Below are 20,630 nucleotides of genomic sequence, written 5' to 3'. Positions count from 1 at the left end.
GGGCTCGTTTTGCTCCCACTGGCTCATTTCTCTCAGCTTATTTTGCCTCATTAGATACCTACGAAACTTTTCTGCATTTTTAATTGCTTCCGCTTGGGCGACTTCGCTTGTTTTCTTTCTTTTCGCCAACATTACCCGTTTTCGCTTAGGCATTTTGAGATTAATGGCTCCAAAACCAAAGTTAGTGACTTTATGGTTATTCCACTCAACTAGCACCACTCAGTGCTCACTCACGAGCAAATTAAAGTTCAAATCACGCAAATTGGTCTGTTACTTTCGGAGTTACTGACTTCAATTCGACTCTCACCACCAAAGCTCATTACGTCATCACTGCAAATGTTAGCCGGGTGAGTCGTACGTAACGACCACGAACAAAGTCTGGTCTACCAAAAAAATATTTACTCTGCAGTTTTCATAGTTAACTATTTTTAAGGAGTGTCAAATCCTCAGCCGAAGTGAAATCCAACCCGTGATTTAAAGACATTCATATTCCTGTCGGAAATTCATGTCAAAAAAGTTTTATTTCATGTTTTTTTATGAATTTAAAGGCAATTTTATCCCAGTCCCAACATGTACCGAAAGCATGGGATCACGTGGTGTGCAGTTTTTTATTAACCGTTCGTGAGTAGCCTTTGTCCTGAAAATCTTCATTTTTAGTATCTAATTTATTAAATCAATGAAAATAGGTTCGCCCAAAACCATAGAATCCTGAGTTTTTCAGGGTTTTAGAAAAATATAATTTTTATTGATTTCATGAATGATATACTAAAAAGGAAGTTTTAAGACGAAGGCTGCTTACAAAATGTTATTACAAGATATCATGCTTTCAATTCATGATATGACTGCCATATAATGAATCTAAGTTCATTAGAATCATTAAATAAGAAATGTTTTGTATAAATAGTTAGATTATGAATATTTTTAAAAATCTGGTGTAAAAAGAAGAATTATCAAAAGCAAAATTATTTAGGGTTCTACCCAATAAAGTGTTTTTGAATACCTTCTTGAGTAACGAGCATACTGTAGTTTCATTCCTGTAATCCTTTCAATACTTATTAAAGATACGCAATTAAAAATCTCGCATTATTAATATAATTTATTTTTTTGTCTTATAGCAGATATTCTTAATATATATTATTAATTTTAAAAACATCCTCATTCAGACAATGGTTTCTTAAATGAAAAAAAAAAAACTACTTGAAATTGAAAACCACCGCAGATCAGGCAAAAAGGTTTTCTGTGCGAAAACAAAATTCTAAAATTGGCATGGTAGCAACATTTGAATATTGTTCCGTTCACAGAAGACTTATTTGTGAGTTCCGCGCTCGAAACAAGCTCGACCTTGAACCTCGCAGGTCCACGCTACTTGGTCGCGGAAGGACGCAGGCTGTGCGGTGGCACAGTTGTTCGTGCGGCCATTTGCAAACCGTTCAACGTGTTTTATTAAAGAAATATATTTGCGAACAGCATTTAAGAGCATCACACTAGCCTACTCGAGTTTCATTTCACGACTTAGTTGTTTTTTTTACACACATCTTTTACTAACCCAAAAAAAAAACATGTGAGCAACGTTTTCAGTACTCGCCAGAGATGTGTAACATCTAACCTCGGCAACGAGAAAATCCATATGTTTCCATGTTGCAAATATACGCTAGTAATAATACTCGGACATGAAGTTTAACCTAGAAATCTTTAAAAGTAATACCGAGCATGATAGATGTATAGGAAATTGTGTTTTCAACCGCGTTTCTTGACGGTACTCACCCACGAAGTTTCCGCACCTGCCACTATATTTCGTTGCCGAGGCAGCTACGTTGACTATCGAAATCGTTCGATTCGCACAGCGAAATTTTAAGCTATATAATGAAATAGATCCGATAAAGGCGAAACCCCTGCTTCGTACCTGATTTTCGACAAGGAATTTCATTAAAATACTGCCAATCTTTTTTTTTTAATTCTTGAAACATTTAATATTTTTAAGTTTCCCTTTGTCTTTGTGAACAATGGTTCGCGCCATCCCCCATAGATATCAGCACCGTGGTCACACATTCTCGTTCCGTGCAACTTCCGTTCCATTCACGAAATTACTCCCACCAAATGCCGTATGCCGAGAGCTAAAATGTTAAACATTAAAAAAAAAAGTGTTTTCACAGACGTTTTTAAATGTGGAAAATTCGGCAATTTTGTGCATCATAATCTCAGGGTCATCGACTAAAGTATCATAGAGAATCATTACCTACGCAAAGACTGCAAGCGAGTTAATGCGTAGAGGCCAAGATGCGTGTGATGCGCGAGCCAGTGTAGCCCTTAGACCCCACGCACTTTCAGAGCTCTAGCGTCCATCCAGTCAGGTTCCAAGAGTGCATAGTTATTTAACGAAGCTAAGCCCAGTTGTTTTCAAATTCGGATATCTGCAACGCACTTATAACTACCCCGTCTTGCTCCATAGGCAGCACCGTAACTCGTGGCAGTATTGCGGGGAAACATACCTAGACAGGCAGTTGTCAATATCCGTAACTACTACCCGTAGATTGCAATGTGCATTTGAATGGGCAATTGAGGCGTTGACAATGAAAAGGAGGTTAAGAGCAATTAATGCTTTTTTCAGGAAAAAAAAAACAATTGACTATAAATACACTACCACTGACTTATTTTGTGGTATTATGATAACATTTGTGGTACTTTCGGTTCATGTTCACTTTCGCATCTTCAGTAGATCTTTATATTCCTGGAGAAATGGCAATGTGGTGAAATATGGAACTTACCTCCTTACCAATGTCAGTGCCTCAATTACTCTCTCTTCCCAATGCACGATATCGGGTATTAGCACTGTCATTGTGCTCTGTTACCAGATATATCCAAAGAGCACAAAATTTTTAGACACAACTTCATAAAATGAAAAAAAAAAAAAATTAACGTAGGTTCTTACAATTTTTTATTTTTTAAAGAAAAATTGGGAATGAGAATTTTGGAAAACCAATTTATTCTTGTATTTCAACAATAGCATAATTTATAATTTTCATTTCTTACTCTAAGGAAACGTAACTTAAAAACGTCTTCTTGGTTTCAACCATTTTTTTTTATCTTTTAACACAAAAAGGTTGACTCTCTGACCATAGAGCATGGTTAATTATTGCCGTGTTATTGATAGTGACCAAATGCCATGCATAGTTTCTTGTGAGAATTAATAATTGGTGTTTAAAATTTATATATTTTTCCCCATTCTGAATTGATACAAATGTAATAATACTATAAAAAGAAGACATAAAATGGTCTAAGAAAAATCAACAAATAATAAAATTTAGTTTTCGATAGTACACAAAATAATATTAATGTTAATAAGCCAGATAGTGTCAGTTTGGCGACAGTAGCTGCCATTTGTTTTGTACCTCGGTCTAAGCGAGGGACAGACGTTAGAAGATCATAACCATGTACTGTCGCATCAATAATATTAACGTGAAGACGCTTAAAAGTTGATAACAGTTTCAAAATATTCAAATGATCCATTCTTTGTTTTCTTTTCCCGGAAGGATATGTTTACGCTCGTTTATATGATCGTACCTGATATTTAAGGGTTGGATGGTTTAGGTCAGTGACATTTAAAATACTATAAAATTGTTAAAATTGGGAAATCTCGTAAAATGGTGTTTCATTTTTAACTCCAAACTAGAATTTTCAATCCGGTGTACTTCGGACATGTTCGGGTCTAATTGGAGTCAATGAATCTCATGCTTTCGCGTTAATGACCATTCTGTAGACGAAACTTTAAACTCTAATCTAGTAATTCATTCATTTTGCAAAATGTAAGTTTTAATTTAAAGGCTTATTAAATTTATCATGTCTTAGCTTATTAATATACGGCTTCATTACTTACCTAATTACTTTTAAGAGTAAAGTCTTAGTTATAGGATAGTATAATATATTGAAAACAATAATTTCATCAGTTTATACCTTTTCTCCACAGAATATAACATAGCGTAGATTAATTTCAAAAAATTGTTTGGTATAGTTGTTTATTATATGGTGTTTTCTAATAGCTAATTAAATAAGTACTTTTCCGTGTCTGCAAAAAGTGTGGAAGCATAGGGGATGTTCAGACATAAGTTAATTCGGCAAATTCAATCTTTTGTCTCATTCTTGACAGCAATATAGAGCTACAATTTCTCTGAAATCCCACGATATTGTGTCTAAAACGTTTATTCTTAATTTTGTAGTTTAGTTAGTTATTAGATATATGTTTAATATTCATTTTGGTTTGAATTTAAGATGGTGCCATAATGTTGTCCCAAAATTTCCGGAAGTTTCCCATGCGCGAAACACAATCTTAGGTAAGAAACGTAACAACGCAAGGACAAGTCACGCAACAAACATAATAAAACTACGGTAGTTTATAAAAAACGCAAGAAAATAACGGTAGTTTATAAAAAACACAAGAAAAATTCGGTATTTTATAAAAAACGCTAGAAAACTATATTTCATAAAGAACTCAAGAAAACTATGCAAGTTCTTTAGCGAACGCAATAAAACTGCGGTATTTAAAAAGATAGCCAGAAAACTACTATAGTTTATAAATAATGCAAGAAGACAATGGTATTTTATATTTAACGCAAGAAAACAACGGTAGTCTAAAAATAACGCAAGAAAACTACGGTAATTTATAAAAAAAAACACAAGAAAACTACAATGGTTTATAAAGAACACAAGTAAAATATGTAAGTTCTTTAAAGAACAAAAGAAAAATACGGTATTTTATAAAGAAAGCCAGAAAACTACAGTAGTTTAAAAAGAACGTAAGAAAACTACGATATTTTATAAATAACGCAAGAAAACTTTGAAAATCTATAAATAACGCAAGAAAACTACGGTAGTTTATAAAGGACTCAATTAACCATTAACTCATAAGAATTTGAACATTTAAAGCCGTAGAAACGTTTTTCTGCATCGGGCTTCTTTTGATAATTTTTTTCTACATGAAAATGCGTAAAATTCCTAATAATTTGACTTAAAAGCTTAATTTGCTTCTTCAGTTCAATAGTCTAATAAGAGAAAATGTGTTCCGCGTGATAAAAACGAGATTGTACCGTAAAACAGGGTGAATAAAAAGTCTTTAATTTTTCTATTTACTATATTTAGTGATATTAATGACTGAATTTTGTATTTAATGATTCTTTGAATTGATGACTATTTCTATTAACCCCTCTGTTTATATTGCTCTTATTTTACAGTAGTCTTCTATGCACATGTTTAAAATTTTTCGAAACATTTCGAGTATGTAAGGCGGTAACGTAAGCCGATGTTTGCGTTTTGCGTGATTTATATAGGGATATCTGAAACCGTACTTATTAAACTTTTTTTTAACTTGCGTTTCTTGTGTTGTATTTAAACTCGTCCTTAAAGTAAGAGCGGCAACACTATGCCATGTTCATGCTTTCGTGGTTAGTTCAATTTTTCATGTTAATAATATGTGCTGGACGTGTCACAACGTGCCACTTTATTTTGATACGTACTTCAGTCAACATTCGGACATTTGACGGCTGTAAATATTGTTGATGTGATAAGAAAATTAGGTACAGATTATTGTGGCCCCAGAACAAATACCATGTATAAATAATTATAAGAGCCAACGACTTCTTTAGTGTGGACACAATAATTCGCCCAAGGTTATTTCGATCGAAAACATGGGCAAATATTGATCAAATAGTTTAAACTTAATCTAATGTTAAATTTAAGCTACCCGTGTGTCAAATACGATAGAAAATATGTTCAAACAATGCGTTTATTGGCATACAAAGTACATCTAAAATATTGCATCCATTGAAATTATGAATACTTTACGGAGACCGATTTTTAATATAAGTTTATCGCAGTAAAATAAAAGCTTAATTAATCCTGGGGCTACTGTACTCGATTTGCAATTTGCTAACGGGAAATTTTTTTTAATATGTAATACTTCGAAAATGATAGATACTTAGGTCTAATTAATTTATTGTGTTGGTTCAGATGTTAAAAGTCCGAATGAGCGCTGAAGAACCTGTCAAGAAACAGTGCGTGCTTGTCATCGCTTCGAGGCGGCAGGCACTCACTGTGGTCAGCGGCGGTGCAGGCGGCGGCTGGCTTGCTGGGGGTGGCTGCTAGCCACCCCTGGACGAAAGGCCCATCCAAGCCCTGCCAGTGCAACGTTCCGACTGATGGCCCGGGCACCCCCTCTTCCCCCCTACTTCATCCCTCTCCCCGGGCCGCGCGCATGCGCAGTGGTTTCACCCGACGCGACGCTTCTTCCTCCCCTCCCCACCCCTTCGCTAAAGCCGCGGCGAGGTCACGCCACCCCGACAGCCTGCTAACCTAGTGTTGCACGGGGGAATGTGAAGGACGGGAAGGGTGAAAGGCCTCATGCCCTCCCGCTCAAACCACATTAGAGTTTCAGCTGCGGGTACCAAACTTCGAAGGCTGCTCCAGGAAGTATTTACAGGAGGGACTTAATACAAAGAAGGCTGTATTTGCGTAACATGTCATTTTAATAAGGCCCATTCCACGATTGCACATTTCACTATCACTATCGTGCCTGCTGCTTCCACAATGCACGCCGCAGGGATGTAACTACCCTGGGCAAGAACTCATCTTGGCAAACCCCCTTTTCTTTTCAAACCAACCAAAAACCCTTTCCTGGCAACACCTCATATCACCACCACATATTAATTCCACTATTTCCAACATTTTTGATTCAATTTACGTGGTAAGTAAAAGAGATTTGAAGTCTTTTCATTTTTAATACATCACAAGTTGGATAGTAAATATTTGTCGATATACATGTATACATCTTTAAATAAAATAATTCAGTTCATTTGCCGTCCAAATTTTTTTTTTTTTTTTTGTGTTCTAAAACTACGTTATTCAAGTACATGTCTACAGTGAAAGATGTGGGAGGGTTTATCCGCTCCTCCTTTTTTCCACAGGAATGGTTGAGCTTACTCTACATCTAACTAGACTTTTCCAGCATTGTAAAACTAATGTTTCTAACATAACAATTTTTAATGTATTAATCTAAGTACAACCTAAGGCCATTTTACTCAAAACTCACACATAATTTACACATTAATTTCATTCACAACTAACAGTAGACTTACTAACATTTACAGATACTCAGTTTTGTAATATCTCAAAATGAAATGTTAAAAAATTCCAGTCGATGAATGACTACAGTACACCCATGTTTATTGTGAACTGATTTTGTTTTACCCAGGATGCAACGTTATCAAAGCTATCAGTGATCATTCATAAGGATTCAAAGCAGCATCAAGCACAGCAATAACATGAAACATTAACTTCATTTGTAAGATTTATAGCATACGGTTTTCAAAAAAATGTTCCCTTGTGAATAAAGACTACAGACCCATTAATTATATACAGGCCCACATACTTGAACACACCCATCTCAAAATACCATGCTGCAACACTGGTTGTGAACTTACATCCAATCTCAATAATTGCCAATGATAGTGCACTATCAGATTTTTGGTAGATAAAAATGGTTTCAAATTTGTGCCTTATTAGAAAAAAAATTCTGTAAGTGGTGATGTATAGGAACTAATAGTGTTGTATTTCATGAAGAGCATCATCTGATAGTATTCAATTCTTACTTCTAAGGAAATGTACTGAAAGACACCATCTTTGTTTCAACAAATTTTGGCATCTTTTTATTTTATACCATTAAGTATTAAAAATTTGTCTGTGTTTTCCCATAGCATATAATAAATGGAATGCCTTGTTATATTGATAGTGACCAACTGATATAGTTTTTTTTTTCCTGTGAAATAATAATTGATATTTAGAATTGGTAATTTTTTTTTTTAGAATGTACACAACTGTATTAATACTGTCAAAGTACACTATGTTATGGTCTCAGAAAAATCAACAAATAGTAAAATTTAAAAAATAAAAATTAACTTTTTATAATTATCAATGGTATAGAAAATTAATAATTTTAATGATAGCAAGCTGGGTTGTATCAATATAGGAACAGTGGGTGCCAATTGCTCTGCACTGCTTTTTAAGCATGAGATGGACTATACATACAAGGTTCCCACTCTCTTACTCTAAACAATTTCCTTATTTTCCTTGCCTCATAAATCTTGCAGGATAATCAACTATATTAAATTGCACATACTCACTGGATTACATTCAAACCATGCACCTGTCAAAGTGACCATAAAATCTTTTACCGCAGAATATGTTATCATTTAGATGCAATCCAAGCTGCCAATGTGTAACATAAAACCACTATATTTGGTCAAAATTTAAAACACATTAATGATTGTAACCAGGTCTATTGGCATTTGATTGTGCTTCAAATCATTACATCCATAATCAGTTCATTCATTGATTGCATCTCTTAAGTTTAATTAATGATGAAAACAGATTTTTCACCAACGCAATTTTTCATTAAAATACAGACTGGCTTAAAGACATTTGAGGAACACACTAGTATTAAAAATTACTATTACAGCTTGTTAACTTCAAAATTTGTTCTATTTATCTAGTGTTTAACAGGTTTTGAAGACAATTTTTCCAGTTCTCAGAATTTTCCCAATTTTCCATATTTTCTCTATATGCGGGAACCCTGTATATAAATCCTGTTTAGCAAATTAATCATGTGGTGCACATAATTTCAAAGTTTTGTTGTTCAAAAGAAAAAATTGGGGTGTTTTTACCATTTCATTGGCACAGAGGCCATTAGAGGTGGAGTGAAATAGAAAAATGGACCATCTCAAATCACTGACCCCATTTGATTGTTCAAAGAAACCAGACAGATTGTCATCTCAACACACTAAAAATTAAGTATCTTCTTGTACATAACATTCAGGAAAACTTTTTCTGGCTAACTAAATAAAACTGGAAACCTAGGGTCAGGAACTTAAAATATTTCATTAAAACATCAAAATAACAAAAAAACAATGTATGTACTTCTTTTTAAAGAACATCTGATAAACAAGCCACTCTTTCAAGAAAATCACACTGAGAACACTAAAAATTTGTTGAGCAACTCTAATCAAATATGTAGTTCCGTAATTTCGATAACAATAACTTAACAAGTGGTACTTCGATAGCTCTGTCACAAGGTCTAAAATTTTTCTGTCCTATTAAATTCACATTACATGTTCCTTACTGAATACATAAAACAAACACACGCACAAGCACACAAAGTTTTCACAGTAAAGTTTCAATGCCCAATTTACAAATCACACACAACATTTTGAAACACATCTTCCAAACCCGGTTCATAGACGCACGTCACAAGATGCAAAAAATCAAGTGACAAAGGGGGAGGATATCTTCACTGCATACAGTTGGAATCAACAGTAAGAAATGTTTGTACTTGCTACTTCATGCCAGATGAAGAGCTCAGCGAGGAATTTCAAGTCGAAACGCAGCTCCGAATTCACTTAGAGGTCTGACGTTAAAACGTGTGTAGTCCATTGTACACTTTCTTTGTGGAGCCTTGCTTGAGAATCTTCTTGATTGCTACAAAAAGAAAACGAAACAGAGTCAAGCACCGTTTCCACTATTTTTTTGCAAAATTTGCTAGCAGTGTTTCAGTACCTATTCCAAGAGAAGCCAAAATTTCTCTACTTCTTTGTTTAATAGTCTTGTAAAACCAAAAATCAAACAAACCCTAAATGAGAGGCAGAAAAATATCAGTAGTTATTTTAAGGAACCATTTTCTAAGCTCAGTATCAATATGTCCATGAAAGAATTACCCAATTATAAATTATAATAGTATAAACTGTAAGGTATATAGTGTGTTGGTTCAATGTTACAATTAAAGAGCAACTCAAACCGTTTTAGATAAGCGCATGCATGAATACTGCTTTGTTGTTTTCTCGCTTGCAGATCGAAAGAACGGCTCACTCCCCCAATTAGCATAGGATGAACTTGTAAAATTTATTCTGCAACAATATGGGGCCCCTCCCTGTTGAAATCTTTTGTACGAGAGTGGTTAATCATCAAAATCCCTGACCATTGAATTGGTCATAATGGTCGATATGACAGAGCTCTTTTTTCACTGGCTTCCACGTTCACCTGACATAACGCCATGTGATTTTTTCCTTTGGGGCTTTATGAAAGATTTTGTCTACGTTCTGCTGCTACCTAATGATCTGCCAGAGTTGAGATACATAATTGAAGAGGATATTGCTTTTATTACTCCAGACATGTTAACCAAAGTGTGGGAATAATTGGACTTTAGGTTTGATGTATGCCATGTAACTAAAGGTGAACATATTGAACAATTGTAAGAAAAACTTTGTTAGTTTACCTTCAATTTTATGTATGATTTGTAGTAAATATTCCAAATTAAACTGTTATAAAATACATATCATTAAAAATGGGACATTCTTTTATGAACATCCTGTAATTCAAAAATATTTTTTCCTCCTATTTTCAGGAAAAATACATTCACAAAAAGGTTTTACATGTTATTTACAATTTAATGTAAAATATTATCTTGCAGATCACAAAAAAAAACCTACCTCACTTAATAAATAATGAAATACGAACAAACAAAAAGTTATAATCTTTAAATGGTATGAACCATGTTCATTGAATCTTGTTTGATCAATTGGTAACGCAGATATTCCAGGATAACCAAATCCGGATGAACAAATGAATTTGGGAAAAATCAAATTATGAAAATGTATTATCAAAATATTTTCTGAGGGCCACTGTGGTTGTGCGGGTTCATTTTCCGATGTGGTCAAACCCAGATTTTTCACAAGTAGGAAACACAATGAACATTACCATGAATCGGTTGGTTTTATCAGGGCACTTCCTTTCCCCCGCTAATCCAATCCATTGATTCTCCAGTTTCATCTCATCACCTTCAAAGTCTTAACGTAACCCCAATGCCGAGTCGTTAACCTCTAATTTGTAATTTTATTTAGAAAATGTAATTTAAGTCTAACAGAACATGTTTGATAGGTACATACTATACCCGTTGATTCATATAATCATGGGATGTAACTCATTGGTGCGCCGTGTACATTTACAGAAAACGCTTGCTGTAGAGTACAATTCAACACAGCAATTAATTTAAATAAAGGAAAAAGTAGAGATCAAAAGACGTACATAGCCTATTTCCCACACTTACTCCGGCCAAAATCTGTAAATTTTAGATTGTAAAAGCAACATTCCTAAAAATTATATTCATTACTTCAATGAGCTGTCGCTGTTTAAAATAGCTGGCGCTGTATCTCAATTTAAATTTACAGCTAGAGTGATTTAATTGATTTCCCTGAACTTTCCAAGCTATACCTATCATTTCCAGATTTCCCTTGGTGATTCCATATTTCCCCTGGTGTTTACAGGTTTCCTCTGTCATTTTCCAGGATTCCCCTACCATTTTCAGGTTTTCCCAGACATTTCCAGCTTTCCAATGTTTTCCAGAACTCATTAGCATTAGAAAATATAGAACTGAAAATACATAGCTACCTTCTTTCTCCTCGTCGGACAGCTCTGCCTTGGGGAACTCAACGTCGAAGGTGATGTAGAGGTTGCCATGGAGGTTGTTGTTGTCGTAGTTGGGCATGCCCTCCCCTTTCTTGCGTATGCGCGCCCCCGGCCAGGTGATCTTGTCTCGCGCCACCTGCACCACACGGCCGTCCAGGTGCCGCACGTCGGCCGTGAAGCCCACCAGCGCGTCCTGCAGCGACACCGTCACGTTGGTGTGGAGGTCGTCGCCGTGCCGCTCGAACGTGGGGTGCGGCACCGCCTTCACCTTGAACACCAGGTCGCCCGGGTCGCCGTCCAGGTGCGGCTCCCCCTCCGCCACGAACTTGATCTCCTGGCCGTCCACCATGCCCTGCTCGATCTCTATCTCGAGCAGCCTCTCCTCGTTCACCAGCCTGAACATGGCAACAACACCCGCCTGAACATGGCAACAACAACTCCAGCCTGAACATGTAAGAACAACACCAGCCTGAACATGGCAACAACACCCGCCTGAACATGGCAACAACAACACCAGCCTGAACAACACCAGCCTGAACATGCAAGAACAACACCAGCCTGAACATGTAATAAACCAGCCTGAACATGAACAACACCAGCCTGAACATGTAAGAACAACACCAGCCTGAACATGACAAGAATGTGTTTTTTATTTGATTTAAATTTTGAATTGGTATAAATTTATTCATGAATATCAAAACTTTTCTGAATCGAATTCAGACATTCTGTCACAAAGCGTGCTGGAACCAAGGCTGCGGTGCGAGCCAGGTACCTGCTTGACAGTCTGCCCAGCCAGTGCTCCCGGACAGCCACTGATGTCACGCACGCATACCTTCGGGGTTAGGGCAGCCTAGCCTCGCCACCCCCCTGCCTCTTGGGCGCTGCCATATATCCCTTAGCGGCCTGAGAATTCCGCGGACTTACCGCGGCCGCTGCATGGATGTTTCGAGCATCAGGTTGGCCCGGGATGGCGCGACACGTCACAACCACTCCAGTCAGTTCCAGAAAAAAACAACCAACGAGTACAAAAGCAGTGACACCGGCCTCCGCAGAGTTCCAACAGGAGAGGTGAGTGAAGTGCGAGTTCGGCGAAGAGCTCCTTGAAAGTGGCGCGACGTGGAGCGACAGGTCCGTGCGAGTGTGTTCTAGTGCCACGAGACTGTGTGTGGTAAGGCGCAAACCACTGTTGAGCCTAGCTCCAGCGAGGAGTGTGAACTGTGTTACTGGACTGGACAGATATTTAGTGATTTGTGAACAGACATTAAGTGGAGTTATTTAATTAGTAATTTAAATATTAGCAGGAAATAAAACTACATAAAATTAACTGGACTATCCTTATGAACCCATTTCCCCCCCCCCCCCCCCCCCACTTGTAACAACACAATGAAATTTGTTTTCTTCAAACTTTACTTGAGTCCTAGAAAAAAAAAATTGATGCAAAATACAGTAAAATGAAAAATATAGAATTATTTATGGAAAAATAAAATAGTGTTGTGAAAATCCATTAAAAAAAAATTGGCAATGCATTTTCTTAACCTTGGAAAATTTTGATTTGGAAAAGTGTTTTTGATCAAACTGATAAGCTATATAAAAACAAAGTATGTTTTAGTAATTTGTAATCATAATTGCACTATTTATTACATGTAATAAAAAAAATGCATCTATGTACTATGAAGCAATAAACAAATCCCAATTTCTTAATAAGTCTTCTTGGCTTCATAGATGTTAATCTACTTAGACCATTGGTAACAAATAATCAAAAAATTATTTTATTTTAAATCTTGACTTGAATATCAGATTATTCAAGAATACCTGTGGCCCTTGGCCAATAAGCTTGATGCTTTAGTAATTTACGTTATTTTCTAAGATTTTTTTTTTTTAAGTAAAATAATATTGATCAGCCCAATAAGTGTTGACTACATGACAGGGACGTCGGTACGTTTTCATGAATTAGGGGGGGGGGGGGGGGGGGGGGGGAGGGAAAAGATGTATCACACTTACCTCAGTACTAGAGCGGGGGGTCGGGGGGGGCCCTCCCCCGGAAAAATTTGGAATTTTAGATGCAAAATTGTGCTATTTAATGAGTTTCCGAACCAAAATTTTAAATATACCATTCCAAGAATTTGATGACGGAGTATGTATTAAATACTACTCTGACAGTAGATGTGGTACAATTTAAATAAAATACTATCTAGGAATTTGCAATCATTTTACAGTATATTGACAATCATAAATTTGATTTTCTAATCAATGTGATCACCAATGCAACGTTTGTAACTACTGGTTGAGAAAAATTCTGCTAGAACCAAACATTTATTCCGGGAATAAGAGGGGGGCGACTCGCCCCTGCTGCCCCCCCTGTTCCGACATCCCTGCTACATGACCATCCACATGCTCGAGGAGTTTGAAGGACACTCGGAGCAGGCACTCACTTCACGTTGGGGCACTCGTCGCAGACAGTCTGCTGCATCATCTGCAGCCGGCCGGGGCCCAGCTGCCTGGTCACCATCTCCTGCCGGCAGTTGCACTTCCTGGTGCCGTGCGCCGGCTTCATCACGGGCTTATTCCGAGTCACCTGGCGGGAGGCAAACAATCACGATCCCCATCACTCATCCACGAGAGCAGGCGGAGACTCCAGGAGAGGGGCTATTGTACAAAACATCACATCAAATACTAATTCCGAGCTCAAGGGAGTAACCAGAAAAATTCAAGGAGGGGAAATTTTCTAAACCAACCTTAATGATGGGTGACATTTCAGGTTGACCAAAAACAACATGATCTCTGAATAAAACTAACCGACAGCAATGAATATCTGCTTCAAACACATAATGATGAAAATAGTTTAGAATTGGAGGTAATGTCAGAAATACATTATCTTATCTGGAATGACCAACATGTGCAACCGTAAGCTTGCCAGACAGGATCTACATAAACCACTGGGTGATAACAGTTATCTACAGTTTGGTACAAGACTCATTTGACATTTTAATTACACGCATAGTGATCCTCGAAATGGCATTTGAGGGTATTAAATACCAAAGCATCTGAATTATAAAAGAAGAATTAATTCTTACATTCATATATTAAATTATTCAAGTAGTCAATAATTAAACTTTAGAGTAGAGCTAGTGTTACTGTTCTTAATGTCATACATCATAAATACAATTAACAATATTTTTGTAATGTATATTTTATGGAATTTTTTTCCTTTTCCGAAAACATTTTCCAAAATATAATTGAACTTATGTTGCATTGTTTCTTGAGTGATATATGCAGGGATGAGGGAGGGGAAAAAGGGAAGATAAAATTGTAATGATTATAGTTGGCTCCCAATCACCAAGATGCCAACTCTGTGCTCGTGAATCTTAGTCATTAACAGGACAGAGATTGAATCTGTGACTTAACACATAATCTAGGAGCTCTAGTTCAAGAGTTAACATCACCCTGTCTTGTCTACTGTCATAGAAGACAAGGATACCAGCATGAGGAATACTCGCACAAGTGAATAAGCACTTTCAAAAAAATCCAGGTATTTTTGTGGAATAAGAGGGGAAAAACGTGAGCGAGTACTTCAGTACTTGCCAGTGATGTGCTCTAAACTAAATTTCTGGACGTAAATCACAAGTAGTTCCGCACCCGCTACTAGAATTTGTTGGGTGCCGGAGCAGCTACATCGACTATTAAACCATTTCATTTTCAGAGCGAAAGGTTAAACTATACAATGAAACAGCTCCAAAAAAGACTTGAACAAATACTAAACCCTGGCTCTAGATCTGATTTTTTACCAGGAATTTTTAAAATACTGCCCATCTGGTAAAAATTCATCAAACAGTTAATACTATAAAGTTTCCCCATACGTTAGAAGTTATACATTACTAAAATATTAACATGAAACATTTTAAAACATATATAACACTAAGTATATGTCTGTACATTTGTTATCTAATGCTTAAACAACTGAAATCAGTCTGTAAATACTTCCTACAAACCTTAACCTTACTGAGCTGAATTAAAATTATTATAATACAATATAATTGTATTATAACGTTATTAAAAAAAATGTTTTTAAAAATTTTCCACTAATTTTTGAACCACGTCCCTTTAGTTTAACTAGCACACATTCTACCACTAAGCTACCGGGACAATTTGAGTTTAGGAAGCAGACTATGTATCAATGCAGTGTAATGCCATTCTTGTAATGTATTTTCAAACTCGAGATTACTTTTTACTTTAAACATTTTAGTTTTAACAAATATATATCAGGGTAGCTTCACTATCATAAAGTTTTATTTGGCACACCAATATGTTTGGTATAGTACCTTAATTATCACAACAGTGACTATATACATGTTTATGTTGCTGCACATGGGTCCATCTTTGTCCCACATTTTCATTCATTGACTTCAGTTCCATTTTCACGAAATTACTCCTACCATATGCCATATACTGAGAGCTAAGATGTTTATACATCAAAAATTTCATGAATATTTTTAATATTTTCTTAGCTTCAACAAGGTGCCTCCATGAATCTGTAGTAAAATTTACCTGACTTATCCCTGAATTTCTTGACTAATTATTTTAGATATTTTCTTTTTATTTTGCCATTTTCTCACAGAAAGAAAGACAATCCAACCCTCACAATCCCCATAACAGGTCTAGTTCTCTCACCTCTTTCTATATTTCTTTTTGAATGTAATAGAACCAGGTATATGCCATGTTATAGTATTAGTGTTTAACAATGCATTAAAGCATCCATTTAAAAAAATAATAATTCCTTCAGTGGCTGGGTGCTGGCAAACTCGACCATGACATTTTCCCTTCACATTGCTGGCATGGGGAATTTCAATGCCCAGAGGCGGCCCTGGACTTAGCTGGGCTTTTGCCATGTACTTCCACGAGGTCACAATGCCTTGCCAGAAGGAATGGGGTGTATGCAATATCTCCCAGGCCTTCCACCAGAAAATATTCAAAATAAACTCTTTCAAACCAATCTTTCTTCAAGCCAATCTGGAATCTAAATTTCAACGATGGTGTTGCCAATTTATCGTAATAAATTTTAATTTTCTTTCCTGAGAAGTTATCCTAGAGTTGGTCTTACAAACTCTTACAATGAAATTGCGTCTTTATATCAGGAAATAAAATTTTTAAAGCTTTTCTGCTACGAAATCATGAACTGAAATGGGCACTGGTCAACACTTTGAACTAGGTACATGCTATAACAATTTAATTTTCCTTTCCCCATTAAAGACCACATTTTAAACGGAAAACTAGACAAACAAGGAAAACACAAAAATCTAATGCTCCAGTGTGGGGCCTTGCTAGTCGGGGGGAGCTGGTGGTTGTCAGATTTGCCTAGCCCTGAAGCCGCCCCTGTCTGTGCCTTACGCAGGATTTCAAACAAATTCCCCGACTTCCCCTGACTAACTCCCACAGGAAATCTCTTGCCCACCAAGCACAAATACTTGGCCAGAAGACTTCTTTCCACACTGTTGCCTGATTTGTCACTTATTAAGCTATAACAATCGACACTTGCTTGCAACAACGTTCCCAGTCACTGAATGCACAAGAATGCAGACACGTTGCGAACTATTTTTCTCGCCAATACAAACAATGTTACGGCATCTCCCTGAAAAAATCTAGCATTATACAGCAAAGACTTGCTATCTAAAAATAATCTTTATTCCGTAGTTCAGCTGCGAAAAGAATCTACTCCCTCAGTAGACCTACGTTGCCCCAGGCTGTGAATTGTCACTCAAGCTCTGGGAAACATATTCTACCCTCATGTGCTTTTTTTTTTCCCAGCACCATAAGCACATGAGAAGAGCATCTATAAGTACCAAACATACTGATAACTTTTTCAGGACCCTGTAATAAAGTTTTCTTACAACTTTTTTAAAAATAAATATTAAGCAAAACTAAACATAATCCAAAAACATATATCTCTGTTCGCAGGATCATGCAGATTTTTATGTTAGAAAAACCAAACATTTCATATCAAAGATAATTTAAGCGTGACTTACGTGGACAGTCTCTAACTACACTGAAATGGGGCATCAAAAATCAAAATGAAAGCAAAAGTTTAATGGAAATTAAGGTTCCGTAACTTCCAGCGTCGTTACTGTTTATTTTGCAGAGTTTTGGGTGATTTTCACAACCTGGCGAGACAGCTCGTAGATGGCTGGATTAAATTTCAAAATTCAAATATTTTTAAGGTAGGCTTATCTTTTCTACACAAAACCCTTTATGATTCACCGTTAACACGACATGCTTCAGCAACCTTTCATTCTATGTTACGAAACTATTAGTTACATGATACCTAATAATTACAAGTGAACTACGTATATCTTTTAATTAAGAGCCAACTAACTTTAACAGTTTTGTGGTGACTGAAATGTCATTTCAAGGAAAATCTATATTGAAGCATGAAGGGAAAAGGATGCTACGAAAATTTTATATGCAAAAAAGGATTCATATTATCATGTATTAAAAAAAATATAGCTCCGATTTCCTCTATTTAATTCAAAATCAAAAACTTGCTTTTATTGTAAAATAAAATTAAATATTGTTAAATGCCTTCCTTTAAAAGATCTCATCACACCACTACTGAAATACAAGCATACAAGGAACTATGCTGTACCTACCTTGTACATATCCCTCCCCTTTCTATATTTCTCATCAGAAACGCTGGACAATTTGGAAATCAAAAGTGAAACATCAGAGTTAATAACAATAACAATAATAATAAATAAAGGTTGTTCTGACCATGGTTCATTATCTACAAAATTGTATGAATACCTGCAGAAACAATTATTTAAGGCTAAAAATCACGCAAACTTCGTTAAGAAAACAATACTTACTTCTACAAAATTACCATTGTACAACTCTTCCAAAGTTACATAAAGATCCATGGTTATTGTTGCACCCTTTGGAGTCTCATGTTGGTTGCCTCCTCCGCCCCCAAAGAAACCAAAATCCCCAAAGAAACTGGCAAACGGATTTCCGGAATCCATCATGCCATCTTTCTTCAGACACTCCTCCCCACATTGATCGTAGGTCCGCCGCTTTTCCGAGTCGGAGAGGACCTCGTAAGCCGCACTCAAGTCTTGGAATTTCTGGGACGCATCCGGATCGTCTTTGTTTTTGTCCGGATGCAGCTCTTTGGCCAGCGTGCGGTACGCTTTCTTGATCTGATTAGTGTTCGCACTTTTAGATACACCCAAGATGGAGTAGAAATCCCTCCTGAAAGACAAAGAGAACAGTTTATATATAGTATGCGGTATTAGTTTTCACAGCAGAGATTTACTTTATGCAACACTAGCATGCAAATGTTAATGCTACAAGCCATCTGATGCACCAACCACAGTCGCAGAAGCGCTTCTATACGCGGGAATTTTTGGAGGTCCTGATCTTGGTTTGGTTATTTATAAAAGCACATTTTCCATCTATGACATATCTAACTTACACCACTCTGCTCTTCGTACATGTTCTGCTCACACTCCAAGAAATTTCAAATTAAAAACAGGAAAAATTAAATTTTTGTAATTTTTTTAACATACCTATTTTACATGGTTAAGAAATATTGGCAGAAACAACATTCTAAGAATTTTATCTTTACATTATTAGATAACCCCTAAAACAGCACAACTATCAAATTATTTTGCTCACCGTGGATCGCCTAACTCAACCTTTTTACATGCTTCAGTGCTAAAATGATAAAGTCTCAGAGACAATAAATTAAGCACTTACACATGGCTAGTGCTCATAGTGACCATAGTCACTTATGGAACAGGGACTTGGAGTGTAGATGAGAGATCTGCTCAGAAGACCACAGCAATAGGAATTATGTTTATGAGGAATATGTCGGCAGTTACAAGGATCAGGACAGGACTTGACTGAGATCACGGGAAACACAAGTATGAGATGACATGGCCATGTCCAGAGAATGGGAAAAGAGAGGCTGCCTAGGAAAATGATGGAAGTTGAAGTACACATGGAAGACCAATGAGAGATACGAAGAGCATATAGTTAAAGGAGTGGAGGAGAGAGAAGAAAACTGGAATAAAGTGAAGGATGAGGAATGGTGAAGTAATAGAGAAATATGAAGGCATTTTACTTTGCTGACCCGTAACATTTGATAGATAATGCTGCTGTAATCATCAGGAAAAACAGTAGAATGTCCTACCACAAGTTTAACTGGGCCCATTTTGAAAGGTAAAGCTTTAAAAATTATTTCAGGATTTATTTTATCTCTGTCTTTATCACATTCACGATATAGTTTATCTAACAAATGTCGAAAAGTATAACTGACCGGGGAGACTCGATACCAAATTAGTTAAAACTCTACAAACCTGATAATTATATTTATTTTACAGCTTAACCAAAGCAACATATATGACAAAATATTGAAGATAATAAATATGTATATAAAAATTAGTACAGATTTTATGACACCATTTTCTCTGGAATCAAAATTTTTACTTACCCAGCTAAAACACTGCATAAACAAAATAAAGATAGCAATTTTAATCCTGACAAGCACCACGCGCTGACAGTTGCCATTGTTATTATGTCATCCAGCCTGGCAGACAACCCTATGTGGTTTGCCTTGATTGGTTCAGTAAAACCCAATGACAATGTATATAAACGTTTGAGGAAGATAGTAACTCTCATTTATTAGCATAGAAATTATTGTTTTTTTTAATTTTTTGTATTATATTGTTTATAATTAATCAATATTGTAAACTGATTCTGGTATTCATTAATACCTGTGTCAAACGATAGAGTATATGATATTTTTATTTTATTTATTTATTGTTGTTAATAGCACAGAGGCTAACATAATCATATAAAAATAAAACATAGGTTTCCTACATCCAATACTGACATTATAACATCGTATACATACAAAATCGCCTTGGTATACATATATACACCATTCGACTTATAAGTTGGTATTTAAGTCATTACTGAAATATTATAAATGTACGTTAGTAACTTAAATTTCAGGTCGTTAAAAAGAGCTCACAGTGATGGCAACCATTATGAAACCTAATTGCCAATGTGGTTTCAAAGCAGACAACAATTAACTGGTCTTTCTAAAACATTACATTAAAACACAAGGGACACAA

General features: G+C 36.1%; 1 protein-coding gene across 1 annotated transcript; it reads right to left on the bottom strand.

Moving 5' to 3' along the window:
* Positions 1-8,938: 8,938 nt before the first annotated feature.
* LOC134538725 (dnaJ homolog shv) lies at positions 8,939-20,131 on the bottom strand. Its single transcript, XM_063380181.1, has 5 exons — positions 19,985-20,131; positions 18,360-18,741; positions 13,935-14,077; positions 11,485-11,897; positions 8,939-9,519 (listed from the first exon to the last, which is right to left on the bottom strand). The coding sequence occupies exons 1-5, from the start codon at positions 20,059-20,061 to the stop codon at positions 9,455-9,457; spliced, it is 1,080 nt and encodes a 359-aa protein (XP_063236251.1). The 5' UTR covers positions 20,062-20,131; the 3' UTR covers positions 8,939-9,454.
* Positions 20,132-20,630: the final 499 nt, after the last annotated feature.

This window comes from Bacillus rossius, chromosome 14, assembly GCF_032445375.1.
Source record: "Bacillus rossius redtenbacheri isolate Brsri chromosome 14, Brsri_v3, whole genome shotgun sequence".
Classification (NCBI taxonomy): domain Eukaryota; kingdom Metazoa; phylum Arthropoda; class Insecta; order Phasmatodea; family Bacillidae; genus Bacillus; species Bacillus rossius.
The sequence above is the reverse complement of the archived record's forward strand: the minus strand, read 5'-3'. Positions and strand labels throughout refer to the sequence as shown.

Excerpts from the sequence above, each read along its gene's own strand:
- LOC134538725 (XM_063380181.1), bottom strand. The coding sequence starts at position 20,061 with ATGGCAACTGTCAGCGCGTGGTGCTTGTCAGGATTAAAATTGCTATCT. Across the intron at positions 18,742-19,984 it reads TTATGCAGTGTTTTAGCTGG|GAGGGATTTCTACTCCATCT; the intron begins GTAAGTAAAAAT and ends TTTGTCTTTCAG. Across the intron at positions 11,898-13,934 it reads GACGAGTGCCCCAACGTGAA|GCTGGTGAACGAGGAGAGGC; the intron begins GTGAGTGCCTGC and ends TGCCATGTTCAG.